This window comes from Schistocerca nitens, chromosome 3 (genome assembly GCF_023898315.1).
Source record: "Schistocerca nitens isolate TAMUIC-IGC-003100 chromosome 3, iqSchNite1.1, whole genome shotgun sequence".
Taxonomy (NCBI): Eukaryota; Metazoa; Arthropoda; class Insecta; order Orthoptera; family Acrididae; genus Schistocerca; species Schistocerca nitens.
This window is the reverse complement of record NC_064616.1, coordinates 684,851,595-684,867,057: the sequence shown is the minus strand read 5'-3', so window position 1 is coordinate 684,867,057 and position 15,463 is coordinate 684,851,595. Positions and strand designations below refer to the sequence as shown.

The 15,463-nt window shown below is 41.5% G+C and overlaps 1 protein-coding gene across 1 annotated transcript in view; it reads left to right on the top strand.

Moving 5' to 3' along the window:
* The window catches only part of LOC126249717 (myrosinase 1-like), a 300,669-nt gene that overhangs the window by 232,490 nt on the left and 52,716 nt on the right, over positions 1-15,463 (top strand). The window contains exon 11 of the mRNA XM_049951398.1: positions 8,241-8,378. Within this exon, the coding sequence (XP_049807355.1) occupies positions 8,241-8,358 (118 nt within the window). The 3' untranslated portion in view covers positions 8,359-8,378. The remainder of the gene's footprint in view (positions 1-8,240; positions 8,379-15,463) is intronic.

Here is a 15,463-nt window from a genome sequence, read left to right as displayed (position 1 = left end):
GTTTCAGGCACTGTCTCTGGCTGAGCCAGATGCAGCTGCCCGCCCTGTTTCAGAGGATGATTCTCACCCTTCAAGGTTCGGGCAATCACAGAGGGTGGGCTTACTGGTAATTGGGAGCTAGAATGTTAGGCGCGTAATGGGGCCCCTTAGGGGCATGGCGGATAAGGAGGGGAAGAAATCCAGTGTGCACTCCGTGTGCATTCCGGGTGGAGTCATTCCTGATGTGGAAAGGGTCCTTCCGGATGCCATGAAGAGCACAGGGTGCAGCCAGCTGCAGGTGGTGGCACATGTCGGCACTAATGACGTGTGTCGCTTTGGATCTGAGGAAATTCTCTCTGGATTCCAGCGGCTATCTGATTTGGTGAAGGCTGCCGGTCTTGCTTACGAGATGAAGGCAGAGCTCACCATCATCAGCATCGTTGACAGAACCGACTGCGGACCTTTGGTGCAGAGCCGGGTGGAGGGTCTGAATCAGAGGCTCAGACGGTTTTGCGACCGTATTGGCTGCAGATTCCTTGACTTGCGCCATAGGGTGGTGGGGTTTCGGGTTCCGCTGAATAGGTCAGGAGTTCACTGCACTCAGCTGGCGGCTACACGGGTAGCGGAGGCTGTGTGGCGTGGACTGCGCGGTTTCTTAGGTTAGAAGGCCTCGGGAAAGTACGGGGTGGGCTGCAATCTCAAAGGGTGCATGGCAAATACAGGACGTGCTTGGATCAAGGAACAGTCGGAATTGTAGTTGTAAATTGTTGTAGTTGTGCTGGGAAAGTCCCTGAGCTTCAAGCGCTAATAGAAAGCACAGAAGCTGAAATCGTTATAGGTACAGAAAGCTGGCTAAAGCCTGAAATAAGATCTGCAGAAATTTTAACGAAGTCTCAGACGGTGTTCAGGAAAGATATATTAGGCAGAATTGGTGGTGGAGTGTTTGTGTCTGTCAGTAGTGGTTTATCCTGTAGTGAAGTCGAAGTAGATACTCCGTGAGAATTGGTATGGGTGGAGGTTATACATAACACCCGAACTAAGTTAATAATTGGCTCCTTCTACCGACCCCCAGACTCCGATGATATAGTTGCTGAACAGTTCAGAGAAAATTTGAGTCTCGTAACAAATAAATACCCCACTCATACGGTAATACTTGGTGGGGACTTCAACCTTCCCTCGATATGTTGGCAAAAATACCTGTTCAAAACCGGTGGTAGGCAGAAAACATCTTCCGAGATTGTCCTAAATGCTTTCTCCGAAGATTATTTCGAATTGTAAATGGTTGCGAAAACACACTTGACCTCTTAGCCACAACAATCCAGAGCTGATAGAGAGCATCATGACTGATACAGGGATTAGTGATCACAAGGTCGTTGTAGCTAGGCTCAATACCGTTTCTTCCAAATAAAACAGAAACAAACGCAAAATAATTTTATTTAAAAAATCGGATAAAGTGTCACTAAAAGCCTTCCTAAGAGAATCTCCATTCCTTCCAAACTGACTATGCAAATGTAGACGAGATGTAGCTCAAATTCAAAGATATAGTAGCAACAGCAATTTAGAGATTCATACCTCAAAAATTGGTAAGAGATGGAACTGATCCCCCATGGTGCACAAAACAGGTCCGTACTCTGTTGCAGAGGCAACGGAAAGAGCATGCGAAGTTCGGAAAAACGTGAAATCCCGAAGATTGGTTAAAATTTACAGACGCGCGAAATTTGGCACGGACTTCAATGCGAGATGCCTTTAACAGGTTCCACAACGAAACATTGTCTCGAAATTTGGTAGAAAATCCGAAAAAATTCTGGTCGTATGTAAAGTACACAAGCGGCAAGACGCAGTCAATACCTTCGCTGCGCAGTGCCGATGGTACTATTACCGACGACTGTGCCGCTAAAGCGGAGTTATTGAACGCAGTTTTGCGAAATTCCTTCACCAGGGAAGATGAATGAAATGTTCCAGAATTTGAAACACGAACAGCTGCTAGTATGACTTTCTTAGAAGTAGATACCTTAGGGGTTGCGAAGCAACTCAAATCGCTTGATACGGGCAAGTCTTCAGGTCCAGATTGTATACCGATTAGGTTCCTTTCAGATTACGCTGATACAATAGCTCCCTACTTAGCACTCATATACAACCGCTCGCTCACCGATAGATCTGTACCTACAGACTGGAAAATTGCGCAGGTCGCACAAGAGTTTAAGAAGGGTAGTAGGAGTAATCCATCTAACTACAGACCTATATCATTGACGTCGGTTTGCAGTAGGGTTTTGGAGCATATACTGTATTCAAACATTATGAATCACCTCGAAGAGAACGATCTATTGATACGTAATCAGCATGGTTTCAGAAAACATCGTTCTTGTGCAACGCAGCTAGCTCTTTATTCGCACGAAGTAATGGCTGCTATCGACCGGGGATCTCAAGTTGATTCCGTATTTCTAGATTTCCGGAAAGCTTTTGACTCTGTTCCTCACAAGCGACTTCTAATCAAGCTGCGGGCCTATGGGGTATCCTCTCAGTTGTGCGACGGGATTCGTGATTTCCTGTCACGAAGGTCGCAGTTCGTAGTAATAGACGGCAAATCATCGAGTAAAACTGAAGTGATATCAGGTGTTCCCCAGCGAAGCGTCCTGGGACCTCTGCTGTTCTTGATCTATATAAATGACCTGGGTGACAATCTGAGCAGTTCTCTTAAGTTGTTCGCAGATGATGCTGTAATTTACCGTCTAGTAAGGTCATCCAAAGACCAGTATCAGTTGCAAAGCGATTTAGAAACGATTGCTGTATGGTGTGGCAGGTGGCAGTTGACGCTAAATAACGAAAAGTGTGAGGTGATCCACGTGAGTTCCAAAAGAAATCCGTTGGAATTAGATTACTCGATAAATAGTACAATTCTCAAGGCTGTCAATTCAACTGAGTACCTGGGTGTTAAAATTACGAACAACTTCATTTGGAAAGACCACATAGATAATATTGTGGGGAAGGCGAGCCAGAGGTTGCCTTTTAATGGCAGGACACTTAGAAGATGCAAAAAGTCCACTAAAGAGACAGCTTACTCTACACTCGTTCGTCCTCTGTTAGAATATTGCTGCGCGGTGTGGGATCCTTACCAGGTGGGATTGACGGAGGACATCGAAAGGGTGCAAAAAAGGGCAGCTCGTTTTGTATTATCACGTAGTAGGGGAGAGAGTGTGGCAGATATGATACGCGAGTTGGGATGGAAGTCATTACAGCGAAGACGTTTTTCGTCGCGGCGAGATCTATTTACGAAATTTCAGTCACGAACTTTCTCTTCCGAATGCGAAAATATTTTGTTGAGCCCAGCCTACATAGGTAGGAATGATCATCAAAACAAAATGAGAGAAATCTGAGCTCGAACAGAAAGGATTAGGTGTTCGTTTTTCCTGCGCGCTGTTCGGGAGTGGAATTGTAGAGAGATAGAATGATTGTGGTTCGATGAACCCTCTGCCAAGCACTTAAATGTGAATTGCAGAGTAGTCATGTAGATGTAGATGGCCAAGCGTTTAGAAAAGAATAGCGTTCCGTGCGCGGAATAAGCCATTTAAGTTACCATAGTTCCCAGGTAGCGGTTAGCACACCGGAAGGAGTATAGAATGGTAATTCGACGGTCGTAGGTTCGAGTACGTCTGGGAGAGCCAACTTTCGTATTTTCTTTTTTTGCGTTACTTACACTGCAAATAAACCGAAGTAATGCTCATTATATTGTATTTATTAATATTTGCATAGCAAGCATGAAAAGGAAAGGCAAAGGAAGATTTGGGATTGCAAATAAATTCCAAGACCGGATTGTACTTAACGGCATCCACCAGGGCTCAGCAAATAACTCTGCAAGGAGGGATTGTAATTAAAACGTCCGATCAAACCGGTAAGTCGGGAATGCTCATTCGTCGACGTCGATCGAAACACGTGTTTTAGCGTCACGTGCAATAAACATTTATATTCTTATTTAATCTTTCCAGGTTGTCAGTACAAATCGGCTTGCAACCAAACCCTAGACTATCAAAGGACAAAAATAATACTCGTGGAACGATAGGAATAAACAAAGTAAACCACTCGTATACAGCGCAGTATCCTACAGTCCCTACTAGAAAACTGTTTCCAACAGGCCATGTATACCTACAAGATAACACTGTTTCTTTTGGATTCAAAAAAATGGTGGATGAGAACGAGGCTAAATATTGGGATGTCGTCATTATTCCACTAAAACCTGGAATTCTTAAAACAGCCGTAAAACAAAATTTTTGACTGATGTAATTAAGCCCTACGTGCAGGAGAGCAAATTTCCTCTGTTAATTAACTCGTGGAGAGGAGAAACAAATCAACGACTATACGTGGAAATTTTTAGAGTTGAAAAAGAATTCCCGTCGTGCAGCACTCAAGTGATTCCTCCCAAACGCATTTCATAAGTGAAACCCTGCGGTGTCTGTTTTTATGGTAATGTGAAGAATTTCATGGAAGACATTCAAAACTGCTTTTATGTCATCCAGAGAAAAAAAGAAACCAGAAGACGGCATGAAAATACATTCCATTACACATCACAAGCTACCCCGCCAATATTAAGCACGGATTGCTGCCTCACTGTGCAATCAGGGAGAATTTTTTATGACTGTAAACAGTTTATTTTTTCTATAGAAACTTGGAAACAACCTCGTAATTGTAAAAATGCATCGTTTATAACGTGTTCAAGATGTCGAGAAAATTACTGCTTCCCCTGCTTTAACTACGAATGTCATTCCAGCACGTGTAAATCATCAGCTGAAAAATAATAAAAGTAATTTTTTACATGAACTTCTCGAGAACGCCTTACAATTCCTTCCTGGAAATTTATTTGCCATGAGACATTTTCCTATCCCTTTCCCTTTCAAGGCTTTTATGAAAATATTAATAAATGCAATATATTGAGGATTATTTCGTTCAAAATGGTTCAAATGGCTCTGAGCACTATGGGACTTAACATCTGTGGTCATCAGTCCCCTAGAACTTAGAACTACTTAAACATAACTAACCTAAGGACATCAAACACATCCATGCCCGAGGCAGGATTCGAACCTGCGACCGTAGCGGCCACGCGGTTCCAGAATGAAGCGCCTAGAACCGCTCTGCCACACTGGCCGGCTGTGTGATGTCCTTAGGTTAGTTAGGTTTAAGTAGTTCTAAGTTCTGGGGGACTGGTGACCTCAGCAGTTGAGTCCCATAGTGCTCAGAGCCATTTGAACCATTTTTTGTACTGTTTCATGAATAATCAATGACACTGTGTTATTCAAAAAACTGCGTTTTATTTCTTAGTTTCCATTCATAAAAAATTTTTGCAATGTAGTTAGCATTATACGTTGCTTACTTAGGAACCTGTATCAAAAAATTTCTTCAAAAAATTATTCGGTTCTGTATAGTATAGAGGATCAAATATTCCACGACCTTGGTGTTGGTATACATATCTTCATCTAGAATTCGTTTTTCAGTCCATAGGATTCTATGTTTTCCGAGGGATGTTCCCTATAGCCGTCGTTCTAGGCGATCCCTATTGCAGAATATTTTCCTGAACTTGTCTCACGGTAATGAAATTCAACAACACACCTACATTCGCTTGTTTCCTTCCAACTCAAATTCTGTGCTTCTTCTTCTTCTTCCTCAATTGATGATACTTTCTCTACTACCCATTCCATGAACTTACAAACAATTGTATTTAAATCATTATACTTCTTGAAATAATGGCCATATGTCCTTTCATTGTTCTTCGAACTTTCTGAAGTCTTCGTGTTTGTAAACCGTTGAACTGTTGACAGGCTTTGTTATGCGGAGAATTGTGATATCACTTTAACTTCACCACGACGAACGTGCTTGTCACAACAGTTCTCCACTTTTCTCTGTAAGAAGAGGAGGCTATTCCCCAAGGTCCGATACACGGTTTCTTGCACACAAATATGTAAACCACGATTTAAAATTTAATAGAGTTTACGTATCCTGTTGACAGTTTTCAACGAAATTTCTGATTTTTTTTTATGATCCAATGTAAGAGAAACAGAAGAAAAGCTAAGAAAAATATGTTTCCATATGTAATCACATCACTTGCTTTATACAGTTATAAGATTAAACCAGCACTGCTAAATACACTGCTCAACGAAAGGTTGGAATACTATCTTAAAATGTAATGTATGATACTAGAGGTCTCACTGACCTAGGCACTTCATGCATTATCCAGTTAGAGCACAAACTCTGGACAGTGTTTACTACTGGCATGCTTTGTGGCCGTTTCCCCGTCAAGCAAACATAACGCTGCCGCAGCAGCACACCGCGAGCAGTCCAGTATCAACAGCAGCTTCACTCAGTTTGTGTTCAACACTGCGGTATAGTGCCGCGTAGAGGCATATAAAACTTTGATAGAGTAAGGATAGTGGCTTTACTTTCAGCAGGTTACACACAGCAAGATGTTGCTGACTGGTTACACGTCACTCAAAGTGGTGTGTCTAAGGTGTGGAGAAACTACAGAGAGACGGTAAATGTGAACGCAGCAGGCCATTGTGACCGAGCGGTTCTAGGCGCTTCAGTCTGGAACCGCGCGACCGCTACGGACGCAGGTTAAAATCCTGCCTCGGGCATGGATGTGTGTGATGTCAGAGGGGTTCAAATGCCTCTGAGCACTATGCGACTTAACATCTGAGGTCATCAGTCCCTAGAACTTAGAACTACTTAAACCCAACTAACCTAAGAATATCACACACATCCATGCCCGAGGCAGGATTCGAACCTGCGACCGTAGCGATCGTGTGGTTCCAGACTGAAGCGCCTAGAACCGCTCTGCCACACTGGCCGGCTGTGTGATGTCCTTAGTTTAGTTAGGTTTAAGTAGTTCTCAGAGCCATTTGAACCATTTTTTTTTTTTTTTTTTTTTTTTTTTTTGTGAACGCTAGAGCTCGCAGTGGTCGTTCTGGTATGAAAACTCCAATGCAGGATCGTTCCCTCCAACTACCGACTCACAGGCACCCAACATCAGCTGCCAGAAATATCGGAAATGACTTCTCCCAGACAACAGGGATTCGTATCTCAGACCAAACAGTGCATAGGAGATAGCATCAGGCTGGTCTTCATTCCAGAAGACCAAGGAGAAGTTTTTCACTGAACTCACGAAACCGACGCATTTGAAGAACCTGGGCTATTGCACATCAGCATTGGACCATTGCAGAATGGAGTAATGTCATGTTTACTGACGAGACCAGGATTGGTTTGCAACCAGACACTAGACGTTTTAGGGTTTGGAGAACCGCTAAACGACACCAGGAACGTCGATACATTCAGGAAGTCCATCCGTCTGCAGGTGGAAGTGTAATGTTTTGGGCGGCAATAATGATTGGACGACAGACCCGTATCAGCTCCATCTATGGCAATTTGACTGGTCCCCGATACCTCCAAGAGATCCTAAAAACGGCTGTAAGGCCCTACAGACGTGAAGTCGGTCACGAATTCATCGTAGTCGATGACAATGGAAGGCCGCACCGTACTCTAGCAGTGCCTGGGTATCCTGAAAGGTGCAACATCAAACGAATGCATTGGCCAGCTCAATGCCCAGACTTGCAATCAATTGTAACCAATGCATGGGACATGTGAAAGGTGGCCATTCCCGGGTTCCCGGGTTCGATTCCCGGCGGGGTCAGGGATTTTCTCTGCCCCGTGATGGCTGGGTGTTGTGTGATGTCCTTAGGTTAGTTAGGTTTAAGTAGTTCTAAGTTCTAGGGGTCTGATGACCTAAGATGTTAAGTCCCATAGTGCTCAGAGCCATTTTTGAAAGGTGGCCATTGCACAGCGTCCGAATTCACCTGACAATCTTCAGGACTTCACTGAAGCTGCCATTGAGAAGTGGGGCCTCACACCCCAAGATAAACTTGATGGTCTCATACAGAGCATGCCTCGCAGAGTGGAAGAACTCGTCCGTGTGCAGAGTCGACATACTCACTACTAAAGACTGATAATCATCATCATTATCATCATGAGATAGGGATTTTCACTGTTCCAGTTTTCAAGAGGTACACTTAGGAGAGAGCCTGCTCAGTTTTGTAATGATTTTTTGTAACTAACTAAAATATTTCTTGTTTTCAGAAGGAATTGTGTTTATTTTATTTATAAGGTATTTTACAATCATTGGGTAAACTATAAGAAGTCATTATAGTAAACTCCGTGTTATTCCAAACCTCCGTTAAGGTGGGTATTTGCTTTGGTAATAACTCTGTTAATTCCGTTTTCAGGGAGAAGTTCGGATTATTCCACGTTGACTTTAATAAGCCAGATCGACCTCGAACACCGAAGGACTCCGTAAACTTCATAAAGAATGTTTTCAAAACCCACAAGTTACCAAGAGATTAATGAAAAAGGTTTCCACTTTGGTAAGTTATTACATACTCTAACAATATTAAGAAAGACTTGCTACGATATTATCCATTAGTCTGTAACATGTGTACATCACAATTAATTGGTTTTCTGTTATATATCGTTTATGTCTAGCGTTCAACATAAAACATCGATTCCTAATGATAAACAACGACTGTTAACAGCCTTCTGTAATTTCAGAAAAAATGAATTCGTATTTTTTTTTAATTTTTCAAACTGAAAAAGTTGTGTGTTCCCTTAAATTTTCAAGAAAGTATTCACTAATATACTTTATTTTCTTTACCACCCCAATTCACGCTACCACTTAAAAGAGCTTAGCACCAGACTGAGATCTGCAAAGGAAATCAGAATGTTATAGTATGGTATCATGGGCAGTCACAAGGAATGAAATTTTGATTGGATTGCTACAACCTGTTTCGAGCGCTTAACCATTTCTTATGCATCTATAGCGTAGCAGTAGCTGATAATTCCTCTCTGATGAAAGCTATAGCGCTGGGCCTCGGTGCACTCTTGCCCACCACCACGGCACGCTGTCTGACTCAAGGAAGCGGAAAAGGGGAAACTGTGAATGTGCCACTTTTAAATGGCAGTGCAGTACGCTGCGTATGACTTGCTTTTGTATTTCGTATTTCTCAATAACATAAATCATAAATGAAACAAATTTTGAGTATTATTTGGTTATCCATGGTGCACTGAAAATATAATGCAATTTTTATCTGTTACGAACTGCTGGCATACCGACAGACGCAGATTAATTTCACAGATTTTCGCCTCAGGTTTGTGCATTATTTACTTTCACAATGTAAAAATTTCTTTAACACACACATGTTGATTGAAATGTTGTACCACTTTTGCAACGTCATTAAGGAAATGTGTGCATTTAATCTGAGGAAAGCAATGTAGACATCCTCGGCAGTTTTAACGTAAAAGGATTTTTCTCTAAAACGGGAATTACACTACTGGCCATTAAATATGCTGCACCAAGAAGAAATGCATATGATAAACGGGTATTCATTGGACAAATATATTATACTAGAACTGACATGTGATTACATTTTCGCGCAATTTGGGTGCATAGATCCTGAGAAATCAGTACCCAGAACAACCACCTCTGGCCTTAATAACGGCCTTGATACGCCTGGGCATTGAGTCAAACAGAGCTTGGATGGCGTGTACAGGTACAGCTGCCCATGCAGCTTCAACACGATACCACAGTTCATCAAGAGTAGTGACAGGCGTAATGTGACGAGCCAGTTGCTCGGCTACCATTGACCAGACGTTTTCAATTGGTGAGAGATCTGGAGAATGTGATGGCCAGGGCAGCAGTCGAACATTTTCTGTATCCAGAAAGGCCCATACAGGACCTGCAACATGCGGTCGTGCATTATCCTGCTGAAATGTAGGGTTTCGCAGGGCTCGAATGAAGGGTAGAACCACGGGTCGTGACACATCTGAAATGTAACGTCCATTGTTCAAAGTGAGAACAAGAGGTGACCAAGACGAGTAGCCAATGGCACCCCATACCATCACGCCGGGTGATACGCCAGTATGGCGATGACGAATACACGGTTCCAATGTGCGTTCACCGCGATGTCGCCAGACACGGATGCGACCATCATGATGCTGTCAACAGAACATGGATTCATCCGAAAAAATGTAACCGCAGCCATGGTCTCCGAGCTCATAGTCCATGCTGCAAACGTAGTCGAACTGTTCGTGCAGACGGTTATTGTCTTGCAAATGTCCCCATCTGTTGACTCAGGGATCGAGACGTGGCTGCACGATCCGTTACAGCCATGCGGATAAGATGCCTGTCATCTCGACTGCTAGTGATACTCGGCCGTTGGGTTCCAGCACGGCGTTCCGTATTACGCTCCTGAACCCGCCGATTCCATTTTCTGCTAACAGTCATTGGATCTCGACCAACGCGAGCAGCAACGTCGCGATACGATAAACCGCAATCGCGATAAGTTACAATCCGACCTTTATCAAAGTGGAAACGTGATGGTACGCATTTCTCCTCCTTATACGAGGCATCACAACAACGTTTCACCAGACAACGCCGGTCAACTGCTGTTTGTGTATGAGAAATCGTTTGGAAACTTTCCTCATCTCAGCACGTTGTAGGTATCGCCACCGGCGCCAACCTTGTGTGAATGCTATGAAAAGCTAATCGTTTGCATATCACAGCATCTTCTTCTTGTCGGTTAAATTTCGCGTCTGTAGCACGTAATCTTCGTGCTGTAGCAATTTTAATGGCCAGTGGTGTACCTTGCAGGTCAGCCAGTTGCATCTGCATGTGCATAGGGGCGCTTTCAGCTGAAATAGCAAACAGTATCGAAAACAGCTTGGAAACAGATGTAAGACTAGCAGCGTCCTCAAAACGATTAGGAAACTGTCCTTGTAATTCGTTCAAGGCCACAACAAATTCTTCAAACCTTACATTTTGTTAGACGTCAGTGAGTTTAGGGAATTGGACCATGTTTCTCAAATTTTGCCATTTCTACAGTACGATTTAATTTTTAAATCCACCCTATCAAATCAGAAAGAAATTGTTTCTCGCCTTTAAATGTCTTACACTGGGCAATGTTCAGTCAAGTCAACTTAAATGTAAGGTCTGCAGTCGATCATAAAGATCTAATTTTCCTTCCTGCACTCTTTGTTCCTCGATAAATTCAACACTAGTGAGTTTTAAATCGAAAAATCGTTCCAGGCATACCCCTTCTCTTACCTAACGCAGTTTGCAGTAATGTATAAAGTCCCACACTGTTCTATCAGTTCCTCTGGAAAATGCGATATTGTAATGCCTATAACCATCGAAAACTGTTGCAACAGACAGTGCAACATTGCGTGCTGCTTCAGAAATTTTACAATTCATACTACCAGTTTCTTCGCACATTGCATGCCTCCAACTTTAGCACAGAGTTCTTCTTGATGTACAGAACAATGAATTATGTCTGTCAATCGTTGTAATTTTTTTACTCTTTCATTGTGAACTAACTCTTTAAATTCTTCGTGCATGTTACTGTAATATCGTTTCATAGTAAATTTGCGGTGCTCCTCGCTTGTGCGAGTGCATAATATATATTGATAATTGTCATCCGTCTCTTCTGTAATTCCCATTCATTTTTGAAGGCCTGTGACTATAGGTTGGTAAACTGCCTCTTTTTGTGCAACCAGCCACTGGACCTGCGAACGTCCTTCATACCATGTTTAAATAGCGAAGGGTAAACAGCGCTGACACCACGATTCTACCGAACTGAAGAGAGTTGAGCCGACCAAAGATGCCACACAGCAATGCTAAACGAAATATCCGCCGTACATCGTACTTCCGAGCAGACCCGACACAAGCCGAGCCTTGTCCCGCGCACCTGGCTCGCGTGAAGTTTTAGCTCGCTGTGGCCGGTCCTGCCCAATCCGAGCTTGTGCTCCGTCTCTAACAACTTCGCCATCGACGGGGCATAAATTCCAAATAATCCTTTCTTCCTAACACCATGTTGACAGCGAAACATTTTACCTGGGAGCTGTGCTAAGTGTGAGACAAAGTTTCTGGGCTGCATTATAAATCTTTTATTTTACGGACTAAGGCGTGACTATTGGGAATGGATTGTTGTTCTCGAAAACGAACAATTTATTCAGATTTTCATGAATAAATATGGAAAATCATGGCACACGCTATTCATGCTATCAGAAATCTGGCGTATTGGATGGTTAGGTTTGTGAATTTTTAATTGAGAACGAAGTTTTGGGGGCTGAGGGTTCATGTTGATATGCATTTTCTTATGCAAAGGTTTGATTAAAATTCTTGCGTCACTGATACCAAATTGTTTTCACTAGTCATCAAAAATTTTTATACAAACGTTCCCGTGCAAGAAACTCTTACAGTCGTGGAAAAAATTTACGTCATTTTAAAAAAGAACTTTCAGACGAACAAATCACTGAGTTTATGAATCTAATTAGTCTGAGTGAAATACAACTGTTTTGAATTTAACGAACAATTGTATCAGCAACCCGACTGTCTCGCTATGGGAAATCCGTTAGATGGTATCCTTGCTGACATTTTCATTAACTCTCTAAAAGAAAAGTTCTTCAATTGTTTCTCAGCTACAGCGCTAGGCATCCTGTCCCATTTCAGATATGTCGATACATGTATACATACAGACATTAATCCTTGTTCCATATATCATGAATACAACATTTCGTAATGATGTGGAACGTGTCACTTTTACATAAGTTTTCTTTACACAAAATAATTAATTACTTAATTAATTTTTTTTACAGTTACTACTTCATATCTAAGAGTTCATCTGTTGAGTAGAAGGAGTTGTCATTCAGAAATTCTTTTAATTTTCTTTTAAATGTTGGTTGACTATCTGTCAGACTTTTAATACTATTTGGCAAATGACCAAAGATTTTTGTGGCAGCATAATTCACCCCTTTCTGTGCCAAAGTGAGATTTAATCCGGAATAGTGAATATCACCCTTTCTTCTAGTATTGTAGCTATGCACTTCGCTGTTATTTTTGAATTGGGATGGGTTATTAATGACAAATTTCATAAGTGAATATACATATTGTGAAGGTGCTGTGAATATCCCGAGTTCCTTAAATAAATGTCTGCAGGGTGATCTTGGGTGGGCTCCAGCTATTATTCTGATTACACGCTTTTGTGCAATGAATACTTTCTCTCTTAATGACGAATTGCACCAAAATATAATGCCATATGAAAGCACTGAATGAAAATAGACATATTAGGCTAATTTACTGATATGTTTGTCACCAAAATTTGCAATAACCCTCATAGCATAACAGTTTCAGCAGATCATCGGTGTGTTTCTTCCAATTCAATTTCTCATCAATGCACACACCCATAAATTTTGAGTATTCCACCTTAGCAACAGCCTTCCATTCATAGTCTATATTTATAAATGGTGTTGTGCCACTTACTGTACAGAATTGTATAAACAGTGTTTTCTCCAAATTTAGTGAGAGTCCATTTGCAGAGAACCGCTTAGTAATTTTCTGAAAGACATTATTTGCAATTTCCTCATCTGATTCTTGCTTCTTGGGTGTGATTACTATACTTGTATCATCAGCAAAAAGAAACAACTTTGCATCTTCATGAATATAGAGTGGCAAGTCGTTAATATATAATAAGAACAATAAGGGACCCAAGACTGAACCCTGTGGGACACCATTCTTGATACTTCCCCAGTTAGAGGACTCTGCTGGTTTTTTTAGACTATCTGTACTGTTAATTTCAACCTTCTGCATTTTTCCAGTTAACTATGAATTAAATCATTTGTGGACTGTCCCACTCAGACCACAATACTTAAGCTTATCTAGAAGAATTTCATGATTCACGCAAACAAAGGCCTTTGAGAGATCACAAAATATCCCAATGGGTGATGTTCGGTCATTCATTGCATTTAATATTTGATCAGTAAAAGCATATGTAGCATTTTCTGTTGAAAAGCCTTTCTGAAAACCAAACTGAAATTTTGTTAGTACTTCATTTTTACACTTATGTGATGCAACTCTTGAATACATTACTTTTTCAAGAATTTTGGATAAAGCTGTCAGAAGCGAGATTGGGTGGTAGTTGTTTGCATCAGATCAGTTCCCTTTTTTATGCAATTGGTTTAACAATACCATATTTCAGTCTATCTGGAAACATTCCCTGCTTCATTGAGCTACTACATATGTGGCTGAGAATCCTACTTATTTGTTCGGAACAAGCTTTTAGTTGGCTCTGAGCGCTATGGGACTTAACAGCCGAGGTCATCAGTCCCCTAGAACTTAGAACTACTTAAACCTAACTAACCTAAGGACATCACACACATCCATTCCCGAGGCAGGATCCGAACCTGTGACCGTAGCGGTCGCGCGGTTGCAGACTGAAGCGCCTATAACCGCTCGGCCACCACGGCCGGCAAGCTTTTAGTACTCTGTTGGAAATGCCATCAATTCCATGTAGGCTTTTACTTTTGAGTGAATTTATTATTTTCCTAATTTCAGTAGGAGAAGTGGGTTGAATTTCAATTTTATCAAATTGCGTAGGTGCTGCCTCTTCCATATACTTCCTTGCATTTTCTAATGAATAGCTGGAACCTATTTTCTCTACAACACTTAAAAAATTATTATTAAAAATGTTTTCTACTTCTGACTTGTTGCTAACAAACTTTTCATTGTGTTTCATAGAAATACAATCTTCCTGTGTTCTCGGTTGCCCTGTTTCCCTTTTCACAATATTCCAAATTGTTTAAATTTCATTATCAGATGTGATAATCTCAGACATAATGCACATACTTCTGGACTTTTTAATAACTTTTCTTAATACATTGCAGTAGTTTTTATAATGTTTCATTGTTTCCGGATCACTACTCCTCCTAGCTATAAGATACATTTCCCTTTTCTGTTTACAAGATATTTTTATCCCTTTAGTAAGCCTTGGCTTTATACGTGATTTCTTACAATTATATTTCACTGTTTTCTTAGGCAAACTATTTTCAAATATACTCACAAAGGTAATACGAAATAGGTTAAATTTTAAATTAGCATCATGTTCCCTGTACACTTCAGCCCGGTCTAAATGTGGCAAGCTTTACCTAAAATTTTGAAGTGTTAAATCGTTCATCTACATCTACATGATTACTCTGCAATTCACATTTAAGTGCTTGGCAGAGGGTTCATCGAACCACAATCATACTGTCTCTCTACCATTCCACTCCCGAACAGCGCGCAGGAAAAACGAATACCTAATCCTTTCTGTTCGAGCTCTGATTTCTCTTATTTTATTTTGATGATCGTTCCTACCTATGTAGGCTGGGCTCAACAAAATATTTTCGCATTCGGAAGAGAAAGTTCGTGACTGAAATTTCGTAAATAGATCTCGCCGCGACGAAAAAAGTCTTTGCTTTAATGACTTCCACCCCAACTCGCGTATCATATCTGCCACACTCTCTCCCCTATTACGTGATAATACAAAACGAGCTGCACTTTTCTGCACCCTTTCGATGTCCTCCGTCAATCCCACCTGGTAAGGATACCACACCGCAGAGCAATATTCTAACAGAGGACGGA